The sequence below is a fragment of the Callospermophilus lateralis genome, chromosome 3 (assembly GCF_048772815.1).
Source record: "Callospermophilus lateralis isolate mCalLat2 chromosome 3, mCalLat2.hap1, whole genome shotgun sequence".
In the NCBI taxonomy this organism is placed as follows: Eukaryota; Metazoa; Chordata; class Mammalia; order Rodentia; family Sciuridae; genus Callospermophilus; species Callospermophilus lateralis.
In genome coordinates this window covers 96,589,664-96,607,233 of record NC_135307.1, presented here as the reverse complement: position 1 = coordinate 96,607,233, position 17,570 = coordinate 96,589,664, and the positions used below count along the sequence as shown (strand labels likewise).

The following is a 17,570-nucleotide window of genomic DNA, read 5'->3' as shown; positions in this document are numbered from 1 at the left end:
GGCTCTCAATTGGGAATGCGCATCACTCTACCCACTCAAGGGCAAGATGATAAGGTTCTATCAGACCACGCATATAAGAGAACCTGAGACTCTACCAAGGTCAGAAATGCTGCACTTCAAGCCAAAAGATCTTTCTTGGGCTTGCTTGTTTTGACTTGTAACCACAAATTTGTCTTGTCTAAATGTCCAATCACATTATAAAACAAAGTACTGATCTCCTCAACACAGCATCCTCTGAAGCAGCTGGAGTCATAGACGAACCTGTTAGGGGATTCTCTAATAACTTTTCTGCCCCTTTGATTTCCATAGAGCTCTAAATTGCTGTGTCTGAGGCTGATGAGAGCAAGATGGTTTTGGAAATGCTGAATCCAATGCACTATAATGTCACCAGCATAGTGCCAGAAGTCATGCCTGTCGGCACCATGCCGATTCTGCTGCTCATGGGCCTTCTTCTCTTGATTTGGAATTATGAGAACACATCTTCAATACCAGGTAAGTCACTTGCTTATTTCTGTGTCTAAGGATATTGTTTCTTCAGGCTTTTGATTCATGATCGTAAAGAAAATTTTGCAGAAGGACAAAGAGCAAACCCTAGTAAGATCTCTGAAGACCATGGTCATGAGAGCAAATGAGGACTGAGGTTAAAAGGTTTTTAACTATTATTTGCACATTTTAAATGAAAGCATTTTAAAAATATCTTAGATAAACTCATCTAGTCTGCACACTACTTTGGAAAAATAGACTTGACACAAGTGCTTTTTAAAGCAAGCTTGAGATGGGGTGGAGCAAGGTAGAATTCCAGGTTTTTTATTAATTTTTTAAAAAATATATTTAAATCCATTCCAATTTTGCCCTATGGCTGAAGTGTCTCTGGAATCCCTTCTTTCTCCATTCCTTCTCCCTCCTTCTTTACCTCACCTGCACCCTCTCCCTTTCTTGTATTTCTCCTTTCTCTTTGTTTTCTCTTCTTGGCAATTTAGTGATTGTGGCATCACCATGAAAGTTGAATGGGACCTGGGCAATGGGAGAAGAATGGGGGCCACCACCATTTTATAGGCACATCACAACCTGATGGAATCTTTAACAAGGCCCATGGGTCAATTAAAAGTAAAGAATAATAGAATTATCTAGATAGTCCCAATGGAAAAATCCTACCATTCCACCACTACTGCTTTAATTTTCAGATTAATTCAGAATTACCAGAACTGTTGCTTTAGTTTTCAATGTAAATGCCTCCTGGCAGGCGCCTGTTCCCAATTCCATAAGCTATCCAATAACACAGTTTCAAGAGCATAGTAATTACATATTTCTAAGTGTGTTGAGCCTCAATACAGGGTAACTGAAAATGGGCACATGGGACTGGTATAAAATATTGCATGTCTGGATTCTTTTCAAAATGTCCCAGTTAACTGTCTGTTTCTCCGTCTGATTCAGCCTGGTTACCTGAATGCCAAATTTATTGGGATATTTAGTTAATTTTGTTCTCTGCTCTCCAGCCTCTGGATCATCTCCAGAGGAGGAGGCTTAGAGCTGAAGAAAGATTTCCTGGTCTTTGACTTGAACTCCCACTCCGGATGTGCCTCTTCTTCACTGGATTTTTCCTCTATCTAGTGGGCTCCTAAGTCAGGGTCAATGAATGGTAGGAGTGAAGTGAATGTGTATGGCAGGGAGGGGTGGAATGATTTTTCCTTCTCTTCCCTGAGGTGTTAAAGTCTAATCCACTTATTATCCGTGCAGCTTGCAAAGAGAGAGGGGTCAGCATTGTCTTCCCATCCAGTAAGCCACAGGTTCTCTAACTTTTAGTTATTAGAAGAATCAATGAGGCCCAGATTCCCAGGCCCTCCCCGAGACTTTTGAAATCAGATGTTCCATGCCTGGGAAAATGCATTTAAAAAAAGACACCCAACTGCCCTAGATTCTGCAAGCACCAGTGATATTCCCTTGAACCCTTGAGTCCAAAGTTCATCTTATGCAGAGTAAGTGTAAAAACTAGAAGCCTTAAAGCCCTGGGTCAGGAGGCTAGATGGCATCTCACTTTGTCCTTCACTTCTGGGCCAGGAGCATTGGCAGTTAGATCACATTGATAGTACAGCGGGCCTCTGCTCTGCCAGAGGTGGGGCCCCAGGCTGATGTTTTAAAAACTTTCCTCTGGTAACTTTTCATGGGTAGCCAGGGTCGAGAGCCACAAAGATGGGCCCAGCTCCTCCATTTGATAAAAGGTTCAGAATAAGTGATCTGCCTTGCCAGGTGGCATGTTATGACAAGAGTGAGAAACCGGGGAGTTTTACAAGTGAGGGGTGAAAGCCCAGAGAAGGGAAAAGGCTTGTCAGCTCCCCAGTGGAAGGAAGGTGAGAGCATAGGGGATGCCTGGGAGGTCCCCAGTCCCATGTCGATGAGCACTTAGCTGACCAGGGAGTTTCTAGCTTTGTGCTAACTTGAGGTCTGGTTAGAATCTTCTAGTGGCACAGGCTAAGAACCTGTGGTTCCTGGTTGGGGGTGGGAAGATGAGAAAATGGTCCTTGTTGGGGTGTTTGTTCTTGCTGCTCTGTTCTCCTGAACTCCTCCTGCCAGCTCCCTTGCATCAGGGATCACTGGGTTCTTGGTTTTACAGGTTCCGGGGAAGCTCAGGGTTGTCAAAAACTGAAGGGAGTTCAGAAGGCATAACGATTAAAAGACCTTAAGTTATAAATTACTCTGGTGAGGTTGATGTTAATGCCTATTTCTGTGGATCAAAAAACTGAGGTTCAAAGAGGGCAGATGTTGTACTGTTAGTAGACGATGGAACTGGGACTCACATCTAGGCTTCTTGTGTTTTCTGAGAAGCTCTCCCAGGTCAGGTGTTTAAGGGTGGAGGGCATGTGAAGACAAGAGGTGTGGTTTCTGGCCTGGGAAGTGGCCGACAGTTAGATGGCATAGTGCCAAGGAGGGGGCAGTGAGAATCTGGGGGAGGAAAGACTTCTGTGGGGGATAGGGTTGTAGGCTTCAGTTCTGAGAGATGCCCTAAGGCCACTGATCTCCGTCCAGGACTCTCAAAACCTGGCACCTGGCAGCTCTCCCTTCTCCAAGGACACACAGCCATCCTAACCTTGAAAGTGGTGGGTCCTCTCCCTCCAGATGCCACACTCTGCCCTGGGCACCACATCCCCAGAGCAGGGCACTTGGAAGAGGACATGGCAACATGTTCTTTTTCCCACTAAGAAACTATTTCACAGAAAAGTGCACAGTGTAATGGAAGATTTGCCATCATGGTCCTGCACAAGAAATAGGATGTTAATGGCATTCTAGAAGTTCCTCGTGTGCCCTCTCAGTCACTCTCTCATTCCTGGAAGTAAATACTTTCCTGGATTTTGTGACAGTCACTCCCGTACTTTTTTTTTTTTTTTTTAATAGTTTGGTCTCCTCATTTTATATTCCCAGACAAAATGGTTTAATTTTGCCTAGTCTTAAGTGTTTGAACAATCAAAGCATTCATGTATTTATTCTTCTGTCTTGCTCCTTTGCTGGATATTATGTTTGTAAGATTCATCCATGTTGTGGCATGCAGCTGAAGTTTGTGTCATGGCCATGTGGTACTGAGTCTATGAACATCTCATGGTTTAAAACCAATTCTACTGTTAAGGACACTTTGGGCATCTCCAGTCTGGTGGATGGCATGGCTGTGAACACATGTATACACAGGTTTGTTGGGGTATATTCTGAGGTGTGGAATACACAGCTCTTGATTAGAGCAGCAGGTGAGCAATCCCAGCTGTTGGCTTCAAGGAGGCTGTCTCTGCACAAAAATGCAGTGAAGGATTTACTACTCTTCTTAGGGTGTGAAAGAGGCTCCTGCAATCACTGCATGCCTAGATAAGCATTCCCAAAGCAGACAGCAGAGTAATGTGGAAGCAATCAGAATATTCCCCTAATATTTTACCCAAGTTTCTATCCTCCCAGAGCATTTTCCTCTTCAGCAGGGTTAAAACACTAAGGTTCTCAGCCTCAACTTCAGGGTTATTGCAATTTCCCTTTTTCAGTAGATACAGCTCTCCACAGTCAAATCTTATGTCTTAAAATGTTTTCATTTTGAAAGTTTATGTTTTGCAAATTGGTTTTTTAAAATGATGGGGGTCTCACTATGTTGCCCTGGCTGGCCTTAAACTCCTGGGCTCAAGTGATCCTCCTGCCTCAGCCTCCTGAGAAGCTGGGACTCTTGGGGCGTGCTACCATATCCAACTCACTGTTATACATTCAGTTGGAATGGTGGCTCCCAGACAATAAGGTTTTCTTCATGGCACCAACCTTTAGATAAAAGATGGAAAGAGCAGTGTTTTATTTGTATGTCTTTGTTTCTCATGGGACTTGCATATTGAGTGAGTGAATGCTGAATGATTCTACTCAAATTCAAGTAACGATTTGGCCTCTTGTGAACTAAATGTGTGTTATATGATATTTTTTCCATTTTTTATCAAAATGTAAAATATCTTAAATAAGAATAGCATTGAAACTTCATTCTCTATGTTATCTGCATATATTTATGAATTTTGAATTTATGAATTTTGAAAATTCATTAAGGAAACACTGAGCATGCAGTATGGCTAAGCTATAAATATCCAGTAATATAGTTTGTTATTACCTATTTTAACTGATTAAAGTTTTCTATATCTGATGACATTTTAGGGAAATATATGTTCAATTGAATCTATTTGTTCAAATCTTTTTTAAGAACTCAATGTAATTATTTTAATATGGAATTATTTTAATAAAGTGAATCATCTACTATATAATATATACTGTTATTAAAATAATCACAAGATTAATGACCCTTTGATAATATTTTGGTTTTATAGATATTAACAAAGTTCTTCTTAAAAGGGGAAAAGAGCTGACAGTATTGTTCTTATTAACTCAGTCATTGCAAAGTAAAAGGTTAAAAATTGTTTGGATAATTCCAGTGAAAGCTTTGATTATCTGGATTATTGTACAGCTCTAGCCCTGGGGGGGTGAAGGTGTTCTCTTATACAGTCAGGCATGTTTTGGCTTCACAATTATTGAACTGACAGAATGGAATTAAAGAAGAAAGATTTACAAAAATGACTACTTTACAACTCCTAAGACCATCCTGAATGTTTTTATTTAGTTTGTTTGCCAAAACCAGTAAAGTCAAATGACCAAGTTTGTTCTCTGCTGTAAGCAACATCAAGTTCCCCAGTCATTGCCTGGATTTGGGTTCTTTGAAATCTTATCCCTGACTATAGAAGGAAGGATGTGAGTGGCCACTGCTCTTGCCTAAAACGAGATCACGGGACTCAAACTAGTCTAGACACTGAGAAGACTTGTTGCCTAATCCCTCAATTCTTAGCTTTATTTTGCCTCATGAGACTTAGCCTAAGATTCTTTTCTTAAACTGAATCTTTTTTTGAGAGGAAAAAGAAGATGTGAATATTTTTCGATTAGACATTATCTTTGCAGATCTTGTTTCTCTCAGTTAAAAGGATTATTTCCAAACTGCTCAGTTCTGACATATCCATTCTGTCAACTGGGGCATTCAAAACCAGAAGTTTTCAGACAAAACCAAACTGCCAAATAGTTCTCCTGCTTGGCACTTTTCATGGGTTCCACACTTGTTACCAATAAGACCAATTAGTTTGTATGCAAAACCCATTGGCACTGTGTAACTTGGGAAGAGATCAGCACACATCCTCCAGTTCATTGAGACTGAAATGACTGAGACCAAATGGAGCTAGTGTGATGATGGGCTCCTGAAGTACTTTTTACTCACAGAGGGATGAAGAGCCCAGGTTAAGCTTGTCTTGGTTTCCATTTTAAATTGCTTTCTTAGTGAGTCACAGATAGATATAAAGAACATTTATCTCTCAAATTTTGTAAAAGGGTTTTCAATGTTTAAAGGGTTATTCAGAGGATTATGTGTCACCCCTAAAATAGCCCTAAAGAAGGCATGCAACAAGTGGCAGCTACTTTGCTCACCTACTCTCATTATCCACAGGCCTGGGGCCCTAAGAGGTCATTGAGCTAGAATTAGCTCAGCAGCTTTCCTTTAAATGTGATAATGTTTCTAAAGGCCAACAAAACACATTGAAGATAGCACCCCTCCCCCAAAAAGAACATTTAGATATAAAAGAACAACTATTTCTGGTTTGCTAAAATACAATGTTCTGATGACTATCCTAGGTCCTGGCTACTGTATGGGAATTGGGCCCCTCATTTCCCATGGTAGATTCCTGTGGATGGGGATTGGCAGTGCCTGCAACTACTACAACAAGATGTATGGAGAATTCATGAGAGTCTGGATAGGTGGAGAAGAAACACTCATTATCAGCAAGTAAGTTTGTTAATAAAATCAGAGACACAGGGGTGGAAGGTGGCTCAGTGGTAGAGTGCAAGGGTCTGGGTTCAATCACCAGCACCCAAGATAATCATCATCATCATCATCACCACGCATACTTTAAAATCAAGACTGAAGTTTTGCTATTTAAAAAAAAAGTAATTTTGATTCCTTGATATCTTGGTAAGGCTATGTTTTTACTGCTATAACGAAGGTGAGTAATTCCTAGGTAATACTGCATGCAAACAGAATAATTGGATTGAAGCCAGAGGTACATAGATAAAGAAGTCTGGAGAGTTGGGAAATTATTCAAAACTTCTGAGCAGTGGATGTGGAAGCTCAGAATCCAAACGATATGGTGTTGACAAAACAGACTTTAGGGAGAGGCATTATCTTTTCTGCTTTTCTAAAAATTTGGTCTTATCTCTACAAGTAAGCATTAAACACACACATACACACACACACACAAGAAATTTAAAATAAAAAATTTGAACAAAACTTGAGATGCAGGATCTGACCAGTAGTTTTCTAGAGTGTTTCTAACACTAGTCTCAGAGTCCTCAGAGACAGCAGACAGCAGGCTATGGCACCATTCAGGCGCTGCCATCCCTCTAAGACTGTGTGCCAGTATCCATCATGCGGCCAGCGTAATGGTTTCATTAATGAGGTTCTTGGCATAAAAGTTAGCTAGTGAGACCGAAATAAACACACAGACTCAGTTACCTTTTTCTATGACCAGGTCCGAGACGGCTCCCCTCTCTGGTTCCCACCTCTAACCGCCCGGCAGGGCAGCAAGGATTACTCAGGGCTAGCAGGAGAGAGAGAGAGTGAGCACGCCAGGGAGTAGCCTTTTATTGGGGACCAAGAAATTCAGGGGAGAATTCCATCCAATGAAGGTTGAAGGGGGGCCACACTCCAAGGTCAGGGTCAGTGATTGGGCCCCCCGGGTCAGTGGTCAGTCACACCCCCACACGGATGGGTTCTCTCAACAGGAGAGGGCCGGGAAAGCTCCAACACAGCCAGAGCACCTCAGACCCTAACCGGGAGTCACCCAGTCACGTGTGAGAATGGCTCCCGATACCAGTATCCTGGCCTGGCAATTCCAAATTGCCAGGAGCAGCATCACCCATTAAGAAACAATGTCCTAACTCCCTGCATCATCGTGTTTGCTGAGTTACCTTAGTATGTTGACCTCACTCTAGAATTAACCAAATATACATCAACTGTGCACTAGTTTTCTTGTTTATTGATCTTAAAAAAGTGAAGCATTTCAAAGAAGGCATAATTCACTAAACTTCAGATAACTTGACAAGCACTTTAACAAAGCTATCTGCCAATTATCAGTGTCTCACTGATAATTTTTTAAATTTACAATCCCTGACAGAGCTTTACCCACAAACGAAAACTCACCAAGGTGTTTTAGTAATTTGTTGGAATTGTTCATCCCAATACATAAACTATTGATCAAAATGTAAGTAAAGCATTTCTGGAAACTGTATGTATTTTTCAGGCCAAGGTTATATATTTCATTTCATTAAATATCATGGTATCCTCAAAGTCCAATTCTTTCAAACAGATTCTGAAAAAAGGAAGCAGTGGGAGAAAATGTATTGTACTTCCAAATATTTCAGACTACCTGGTAATGTTATTTTGGATCTGTCCAATACCTCAATTTTTGCCAGGGTTTTTCTGTTTCATTCAGTTTGGTGTTGAAGCCCTTTCCAGAATAGCTAAGGCAGACCACATTTATACAACTAAACATAAATGGCTGCAGGTGGACATGTCATTGTCCTGGGTTCATTGTAAAACACTGCTATAGTGGTTCTCAGAATGTTCCTCCTGGACCAGCAGCCTCAAACAACCTGACAACTTGTTAAAAATGCAAATTCTTGCCAGGTGTGATGGCACACACCAATAGTCCCAGCAGTTCAGGAGGCTGAAGCAAGAGAGTTACAAGTGTAAAGCCAGCTTCAGCAACTTAGCGAGGCCCTAAGCAATTTATCAAGACCTTGTCTCAAAAGAAAAAAAAAAAAAAAAAAAAGGACCGGGGATATGGCTCATTAAAAGTGTTTCTGGGTTCAATCTCCAGTACAAAAAAAAAAAAAAAAAAAAAAAGCATATTTTTGGGATCCACCTTGACCTACTAAAAAGGAAAGCCTGAGGGTAGAATCATATAGCCCGTGTTTTGACAAGCTTTCCAGGTAATTATGAGGCACACTTGAATTTGAGAACCATTGCTGTATTCAATAGATCATAATTATTATTTGATTTTACTTTCCTGGTCAATCGAGCTCTGGTCAGTCAAATTTGAGTGAATTTGATATCCTTTTTTATTTTTTGGTACCAAGTATTGAACCCAAAGATATTTAACCACTGAGCCATATCCACAGCCCCTTTTTTTTTATATTTTGTTTAGAGACAGGATCTCACTGAGTTGCTTAGGATCTCATTAAGTTGCTGAGGCTGGCTTTGAACTCTTGATCCTCCTGCCTCAGCTTCTGGAACTGCTGGGATTATAGGTGTGCACCACCATATCTGGCTTGAATTTGATATCGTAATATGTTCTCATTTAAAAAATCAGTACTTACAGTCACTTTTAAAACTGGTTACTGTCTCAAAAAAGTCCTGGAACTGCTGTCCTTTGGTTTGGGGATTGAAACATTTTGCTTTTTCAGCCCCCAGCTCAGCATGCTGCCTTCCAGCCCTCCTCAGTTCTGCATGTCTGCCTTCCCTGACACCTGCTTCCCTTGACAAGCAGGTGAAGTGACCCTCAGAATATTTATCCAATAGGAGGTCCACTCATGGTCAGCATCTGAAGCAGTGGCTTCTCATCCCAGATGCATATTAGAGTCTCTCAGGGAGATTTTAAAGCCCAATGCCCAAGGCTTTGAGATCAGAATCTCTGAAGTGGGAACCCAGACATTAGTGGTGTTTGAAGCTCCTCAGGACTCCTCAGCAGCCTGCAGAGCTTGGGAACCTCCCATTTAAAGAGAAAGGAAGAGGAAGAAGGTTCTGGTACAAGAGGGCTTTTGTGGTGGGTTAGGGGAAACAGCTAAGCACAGTTGAAGTGGCATTGTCTTGTTGCATTACCCTTGAGTCCAGCTGGTGGTGGGTGGTGGTGCCATAGGACTAGATTGGGAGTGAAGAATGATGGATTTGAGAGTGGATAATCAGGCAGAAATCCCTCTCAGGAAATACTCAGATGGTACACTGAGGTCACCAGATACATTTCCTGGGTGTCCAAAGACAATCCCTGAAGTAGGATGCTTGTTGCCATTAGGATGGCATCTGGCCACTCTGCCTATCATCATTAGGAAAGTGACCTTAGCCACTCTGACCATCTCAGGCACTGATTCACACAGAGGCGTGGACACAGCCTACCTGCCCTTCCCCCAGCTCTCTGAGTCTTTTCTTGTCCTGTTCTCTCAGGCTTTTCACTTGTTGGAGTCTTTGTGTTCTCCTTAATTGCCTCAGAGCCGCTCAATTTTGTTGTTAAAGGCTGAGCTCCCCTCAGGAATAGGACATGTTTTTCCCCATCTCCTTTCCCTGCCTGCTCTTCAAGTCCCTTCCAGAACTACCCGTACCTCTTGAGAAGACCCCATCGGACCTCGGAAAGCTTTTTATTTTTATGTGAATAGTTTGCCATATTACTTTTTTCTTTTTAAAATTTGAAGTCTGTAGTCATTCCAACTGTGTAGCATTCAATACAACTTTTCCAGCCAGCTTAACTCCAAAGTGTTAGGGGCTGCAGAACTTCAGGGAAGGAAGTCAGGCATGAGTGCTATTGTCATGCTGCCTGAACAACCTGGGGCTTTGAGATAAGGTCCCTCTCTGGTCATCTGTGGATGAAGTATGCACGGTTCCCCTGCATAGCTCCCAGGCAGCTACACTTAAGCGAGGGTTTACAGATGCTGTACTTGATATCATATGTCCACTGTATGTATATATTAGTTCTGTCATAAATACCCGAAACCTTTGAGTAACAACCATAAAGGGGAATTAGTAATTAACATACTAATTCAAGTTTTATATGTATATCTTCTAACAATTAACATACTTATTAGGATTTTATTTGCATACCTTTCTTAAGTATGTGTAAAATTACAAGGGATTCACCCAGTTATTCTTTCAATACCCATTAAGACTCTATTACATACTAAGCACTCTATGATTTCAAGTTTTAATAATCATAATTGTCTTTCCATTCTTTCATTAAATAAATATTTACTGAGAACTTGCTCAGCCTATCAGATATAGTTCTACACTCTGGGGAATCAGCAATATTATACTTTGGGAATAAATCAGCCAAATGTCCTTACCTTTGTGAAGCAATACATTGTTAATATACCAATATTAAGCAAGTAAAATATTTAGTATGATCATGCATCACTTAACAATGGGGAAATATTCTGAGAAATACATCATCAGGCAATTTTTTCATTGTGTAAACATCATACAGAATACTTACACTAAGATGACTGAGATGTCACAAGATGATATAATCTGATAGGACCACCATCATACATGTGGTCCAGCATTGACTGAATCAATCAATGTTATAAAGTTATGTATCAATCAGAAGTGTGACCAATATCTCAATTTTCCTGAGATTAGGGGATTTTCTAAGATGTGGGACTTTCTGTGCTAAAACAGGGACAGTCCTGGACAAACCTGATGCTTGGTCACATGATTGTTAGGTGGACGGTGTACTAAATAGAAAAAAGTAGGGAAAGAAGATGGACATATAATTGTAAATAGACAATTTGAGGCAGTCCTCACTGAGAAACTAGCACTTAAATGAAGACCTAAAGGAAGTGTGGAAGTGAACCACATTGAAATCCAGAGAAAAATTATTCTAGACAGAAGGAGTAACAAGTGGTGAAGTCCTGAGGTAAGAATGTTCAAGGACCAAACTACAAAGATATTAGAGTAGTTGAGTGGAAGCACAAAGGACACGAGATTAAAGTGATAATAAGGCATCAGAGCTTGTCTGTCCTTACAGGGTATTTTAACAATTCTGGATTTGACCCTGCTTGAGTTTGAGCAGAGGAGTGACGTATCTGGCTTGTTCATGTTTCAGTAGAATAATTTTGACTGCTCTGTTTAGAATTGGCAGTGAGGGGACAAGGGATGGGAGCAGAATGACCTGTTCAGCAAGAGATGAGGATGACTGGTTCAGAATTCAGCAAGAGAGGTGGTAAGATGATGATGTGAGATTCTGGTCACATTTTGAAGGAAAAGCCAATAGGATTTGGCTGTGGGGTTAGATGTGGGCGTGAAAGAAAGAATAATTAAGTGATGCTCAATTTTTTTTTTTGTCTTGAATGCCTGGATGAATGAGAACATCATTACCTGAGCTAACAGGAACAAGTGTGGAGTGGGGAGATATCCAGATCATGTCTAGCTTCAGACATGTTGGACTTGACATGCCCAGTGGATGTCCGAGTGGATGTTGATAGGGGAGACTAGTATTTATCCAGTTTAAGGCAATCAGAATCTATCAAAGGAGATTGAGAAGAAACAATCAAACAGAGAAAGGAAAACCAAGGGAGAGTGGGGGTCTGCAAGCAAGGTAAAGAATGCATGTTAGGAGGAGGGATTGTCAACCATGTCAGATACTGCTGATGGGCCAAGTAAAAGGATGGACACTTGAGTGCTGCTTCCAGACAGGTCATGGGTGACCTTGAAGAGAACACTTTCAGTGGAATGGTAAGGGGAGAAATTCTGGCCAGAGGAGAGAATAGAGGGTGATGAGTCAGAGGTAGCAAGTGTAGTAACTTTTCCAAGGAGTTTGAAACAAAGGAGGTAGGAGATGGGCCACTAGCTGGAAAGGGATGCACAGTCGAAGGAGCTTGCATGTTCACAATAAGGAAAATCACAGCATGCAGGTTGCGGTGGGAACAACCAACCACAGAGTGAAACTGCTGATACAGGAGAAGGAGAGGGTTTGCTAGGTGAAATGTGAAGGAGTCCCCAAAGCAAGAGGAGGGATTGGCCTTGAATGGGAACATAGAATTTCCTCCACAGTAACTGGGGGAAGACTGAGTATGTGGACCCAGATCCTGGTGGTTGTAACTTCTGGGGATTTTCCTCTAGTTGCTTCTATTTCCTCAAGAAAAATAGGAATAGAGCCTCTAGCTGAGACCCAACAGGGTGGAGTGAGGGTGAGGGTGGAGAAGAATAGTCACTTAGAAGTGTGAATAGACTTGGGAGATGGAATTGGATTTCTTGCTGCACTAAGGGCCCATCTGAATTTAACTGAGACCTGTCAGCAGGGTGAGTGTGTGAGTATGTGTGCATGAGTGTGGTGTACACATACTGTGTGATCTGTGCAAACACAGAGTAAGCTCAGGCTGGGTTTAGCTTGATTTGATCACTTGGTTAGGGTGGTTATGGTCAGATCTCTGTTATGAGAATGGTATTTCTCTTGCCGCGACCCTAGGCTTTAAGCTGGGTTAGTGTTAGAATGGGCAAAGGACAGTGAAGAGGTGGCAGGACTGATAGAAATTGTGTCTCAGACGCAGAGGAGTGTACACATGGGCAAGTATTCTTAAATGTTTGTTTCCAATTATTTCCTTTATTGCCTTCTCCTCTTTCTAGCACTCACCATAGTCAAACCTGGCCACAGGTGTGTAAATTTCATAAAATAAAAATTGAGGTATTTCTTCCCTGCCATCTAAGAGCTTACTACCTGGCTACTTTTCATTTTGATTAGATTTACCCTCTTTGGAAATGTCTTTTGACTTTAGTCATGTTTAAAGAAGAAGAATGATCCAAATAACCAGATATCTTACACTGTCCACTGTCCCTTCTAAGCCTGAGGACTCAGTTGGTGTCTCCTCAGTGCTGAGAAATCCTCGCTTTCCCAATGGTATGAAGCTTTCCTCAGCCAGTGTCGCCAGCCAGCCCACACAAGGCCAGGGCCAGGAGGAGTCTGGGCTGAGGTTCCTTTCTCTTCCTTAACCTTATCTTCTGCAGTCTCCCAATTTACTTGGCTTAGATAGACCCAGCCTCACTTTGACAAATAACCTTGTTTTAAATTGCTCTCTTGTGGCCAGTCACATATACTGCGCTCTGGGTACCACTTCTGCCTGATTGGCTTTGTCAGTAGCCAAGTCTGAGCTTCTGACTGAAAATAACTGAGATGTTGGCGCCCCCTAAAGGACACAAAGATTTAAAAAGTAGTGTTAGCTAACAGTTGGGTTTTTGACTGAAGTTTCTTATTCATTCTTTTTAAAATTGATGAGCAAATTCTTCAAAGAAATAAATCGATATTATTAACGTACTTTCCAGAATCTCTAGGGTCCAGATCAGGAAAATAGTATTCTGCTTGTCCTCGAAGTACTTAGAATTTCTAGATACAAATTTGTAAACAAAAAAATATAAAATGTACTTATTTTCTGCTTTAATTATAGAATGAGGTAGGAGAAGATAAGAAAAGTTAGAGTTTCAAATGTTTTAATTACTAAGAATTTCAGTCCTCCCTTTAGTATGGTTTTTCTAAGTAGCACACAATTTTAACTGCCAGTAAAATTAATTTGCTGGAATATATATTGGAACATCTAGATTCTCATTTTCATTTTTGTTGCTACTAAGAGGATAACTTGTTGCTACTAAGAGGAAAACTTGAAGTCATTTGGTGAATATTCTCTGGAGCAAAATCAGGAGAATATTTTATTTTATTTTATGAAAAGTAATTGTTACTTACATAATAATGTTTTTTTTTTCATTTCTTATCACTGCTTTTATTTCAGTGGTGAGAAAAATTTAAAATTCTAGTAGGACCATGGAATATACCACAAATGTGTTTGATTAATATGGAGTTTACAGCCTAACCCATTCAGTTAGAGCAGAGCTCTTTTGACACAGTAACTTCTATGGGAAGGTATTTTGGCAAGCATTACCTGAACAAGCTCACTAAGGTAAAGTCATCCTTTAGGAGCCAAGTGTCAACTTTGAGAGGGAAGAGCAAGTATCAGGATAACCTCTCCAGCCCAGATGAGAATCAGTTGTGTGTAGCCACTCCCAAATTTTAAGGGTTATGTGTTCTGAAAATCTCCATAGTAGAATTTGCAGTTGAGAAACAAAATTTCAGAGAAGTGGGGAGGGAGAGACAAAGTGGCACTGAATACATGAAACCTTGTATAAATATTCATTTCACCAGAATTTTTTTTAAAAATAGCCACATCTGAAATAAAGAAAATAACAATGTATTTTATGCATCTTGAATTTGCATATGGGGCAGCACGCAAACTGCACTATCCCTATTCTTGTAACATCCCATATTTTAGGAGAAAACTGTTATCCTGGAGACCTTGATAAGTCATTATGGAGACAAATTGAGACACAGTGCTCATAGATAATTTCCCTCATCAGCACAGTGAGCCTTCCAGGCCAGCCCATCCAGGCTCTGAACAAGCCCAGGGCCAGAAGTACCCAGGGTGATCTCCTCTGAGCCTACCATGATACCATACCAGAGGGACTAGGCCTGATGGGAGACTCTAGGGGTTGGGTGACAAAGTCAGAAATATTGGTTCCAAACTAACAAAACAAGACCTCAATAATTCTAGCAATTTCCAATTCTGTGACTCACTCTTATAGGCAGTGGCACTGTCTGAAGTGGGGCCAAATGGAAGCCAGGAGGCTGGAAGCTCTCCTGACTCTTGTGGTGCAGAGGATCCTTCTTCATAACAGCCTTGCAGCTCTGACTTTGGTGGTGGTTAATGGGTTGGTGACTTGGGGTTATTGAAGAAGAGGAAATAAAGAACAATGTGGTGTTTGTTTTATTGTTTGTGATGCTCAGACAAGGAGTCAGTAGGTAGAACTGATTCAAATGGAGATGGTGCTCTCATGCCAACAGATGTATTCATTCAACCTGAACACTAGAAACTAGGCATTGCACCTGAATTTGCTAAGGGAGCCATCACAGTCAAGATGCATCACCATGATTTCTCTCCATGGTGAATTAACACCCAGGTTTGCTCTCTTTTCAGGTCCTCAAGTATGTTCCATGTAATGAAGCACAGTCACTACATCTCCCGATTTGGCAGCAAACTTGGGTTGCAGTGCATTGGTATGCATGAGAATGGCATCATATTTAACAATAATCCAGACCTCTGGAGAGCAGTGCGACCTTTTTTTATGAAAGGTAAGCAGGGGCTCAGCTACATACTTCTATTTTATCTATGAATGTGACTTTCTTAAAATTATATTTTAGGGGCTGGGGCTGTGACTCAGTGGTAGTGCACGTGCCTGGTATGTGTGAGGCACTGAGTTCGATTCTCAGCACCACGTATTAAAAAAATAAAGATCTATCAGCAACTAAAAAATTTTTTAAAATTATATTTTAAATTTTGCTGTCTCACAGCTTTGAAATAATACTAATAAGAAGAAGGGCTAATGCTCTTTATACCTTTATTATATCTTAGATATTGTTCTAAACACTTGATATTTTAATCCCACAGCAACCTTATATGATGAATTCTCTTATCACCTGCATTTTCCAGAAGAGAAAACTAAGGCATAGAGAGGTTAAGTAACTTCTCCAAGGTTCCAACATTAATAAATCGTAGTCCCCAAGATGTAACACCAGAGCCTACATTTATAACCACCACAAATTCGGTTCTTCCTGTGAACATAGAAAGCAAACTCATGAATGTGAAGAAGAAAGAGATTGGTATACGTAAGATCATTTCAATTAAGAATTCAGTGTCAGCCATATGTTTGATTAAACATGATAGAACAGAGTGGTTGTTGAATCATTAACAATCATGACGTTTCAGGAGAAAACAATTTGTGAAGAAAAATAGAAAACTTTAGTACAGGGAAGGACTGTGTATCTTGCCTCATCTGGTCTCTTTGAGTTTTATAGTTAAGAAAATAAAGTCCTAGAGGAGTGTGATTTTCACCAGGAAGCACAGCAAGTCCTGCAGGAGACCTGATTTCAAGCTTCCTTATTCAGTGACTTTCTTCTTTTACTATGTCTTTCTCGAAAGGAAACTGTTGGGAATATTAACACCCATCCTTTGACATTAATATTAAGCATCAAGAAAGATAAGTGTGCCCTGGAAATCTTGTCAGTGATGTGATCTGGAGCTAGGTGGACTTTAGACACTCAGTATTCTTCCCTTAGTCAGCCTCTCATATGATAAGTTTGGGTCACCTGGATAATCCACAATAATTTCTTCCTCTCAAGGACCTTCACTGAGTCATCCCTGCCAACTCCCTTTTTCCATTGTAACATATTAGTAGGTTCTGGGCAAATCAATATCCCCAGGCCTTACAATACTGCAGAATAGATTAATGTACAAGTGTAAGACTCTGGGTTATAGGTTGTTCATTCAAATCCCAGTGCTGTCACTAACTAGCTCTATGACCTTGGGCAAGTCACTTAGCTTCTCTGTACTTCAGTTCTCTTATTCACAGAAGTTGATAAACATTATAAAACTTACACTCTTTGCTATTGTGAAGAACATATTAAATAATGCCTTAAGATCCCATAGAAGAGTAAATTTTATTTTACCTTGTCATATGACTCTAAATAAATATGTGAACTAGTATTTAGGAAAGTAGTTAACTTTGGGATTGGGAAGGGGCAGGCCAGCACATGACCAAATACTGTCCTAGATGACAGTAATGCTCAAGGTGTGCACAGTGCTGCAGAGCAGCACAGACCAATGGGCCACCAAGCCACTAAGGGATAAAGAGAGTTTTCAGAGGAGTGGATGCTTACCATGAATTTTGAAAGAAGTTAAAGCTACTAATTAAACAAGTATGACAAAGACATTCTAGGGGCAAGCAATAAAATATGCCAAAGCAAAGAAGGATAGATCAACATGACATATCCAGGGACCTGTCAATAATTCCTGGTGCCTGGCTTGGATACATGCAGGGATGAGGTCACGTGGAGGGAGGGGTCAGATCACCAGACCCTTCTGAGCTCTTGAGGTTATCTCAAGAGCTTTGAGGAATCACTAAAGATTTTAGCAAAATGACACAGATCTATGTGTGTTTTTAGAAAAACTCCTCTTCTGGCAGAGTGAATGATTAATTAGGGAAAAAAAAGCATGCTCATCAGCAGTAAGAACAGTCAGGAGCTACTGAAGTGATTCAGGATGGATGGAGGGGAGTCCACAGGTATACAAAATGTTAAAAGAGTAGAACCTAAGGTCAGTGTGGTGGTGCATACCTATAATCCAAGCATTTGGAGAGGCTGAGGTAAGAGGATCACAAGTTTGAGGCCAGT

General features: G+C 40.8%; 1 protein-coding gene across 1 annotated transcript in view; it reads left to right on the top strand.

The window, feature by feature from the left end:
* The first annotated feature begins 347 nt into the window (after positions 1 to 347).
* Cyp19a1 (cytochrome P450 family 19 subfamily A member 1) overlaps positions 348 to 17,570 on the top strand; it is a 29,736-nt gene continuing 12,513 nt past the window's right edge. The window contains exons 1-3 of the mRNA XM_076848571.2: positions 348 to 492; positions 6,172 to 6,322; positions 15,319 to 15,473. Of these exons, the coding sequence (XP_076704686.1) occupies positions 348 to 492; positions 6,172 to 6,322; positions 15,319 to 15,473 (451 nt within the window). The remainder of the gene's footprint in view (positions 493 to 6,171; positions 6,323 to 15,318; positions 15,474 to 17,570) is intronic.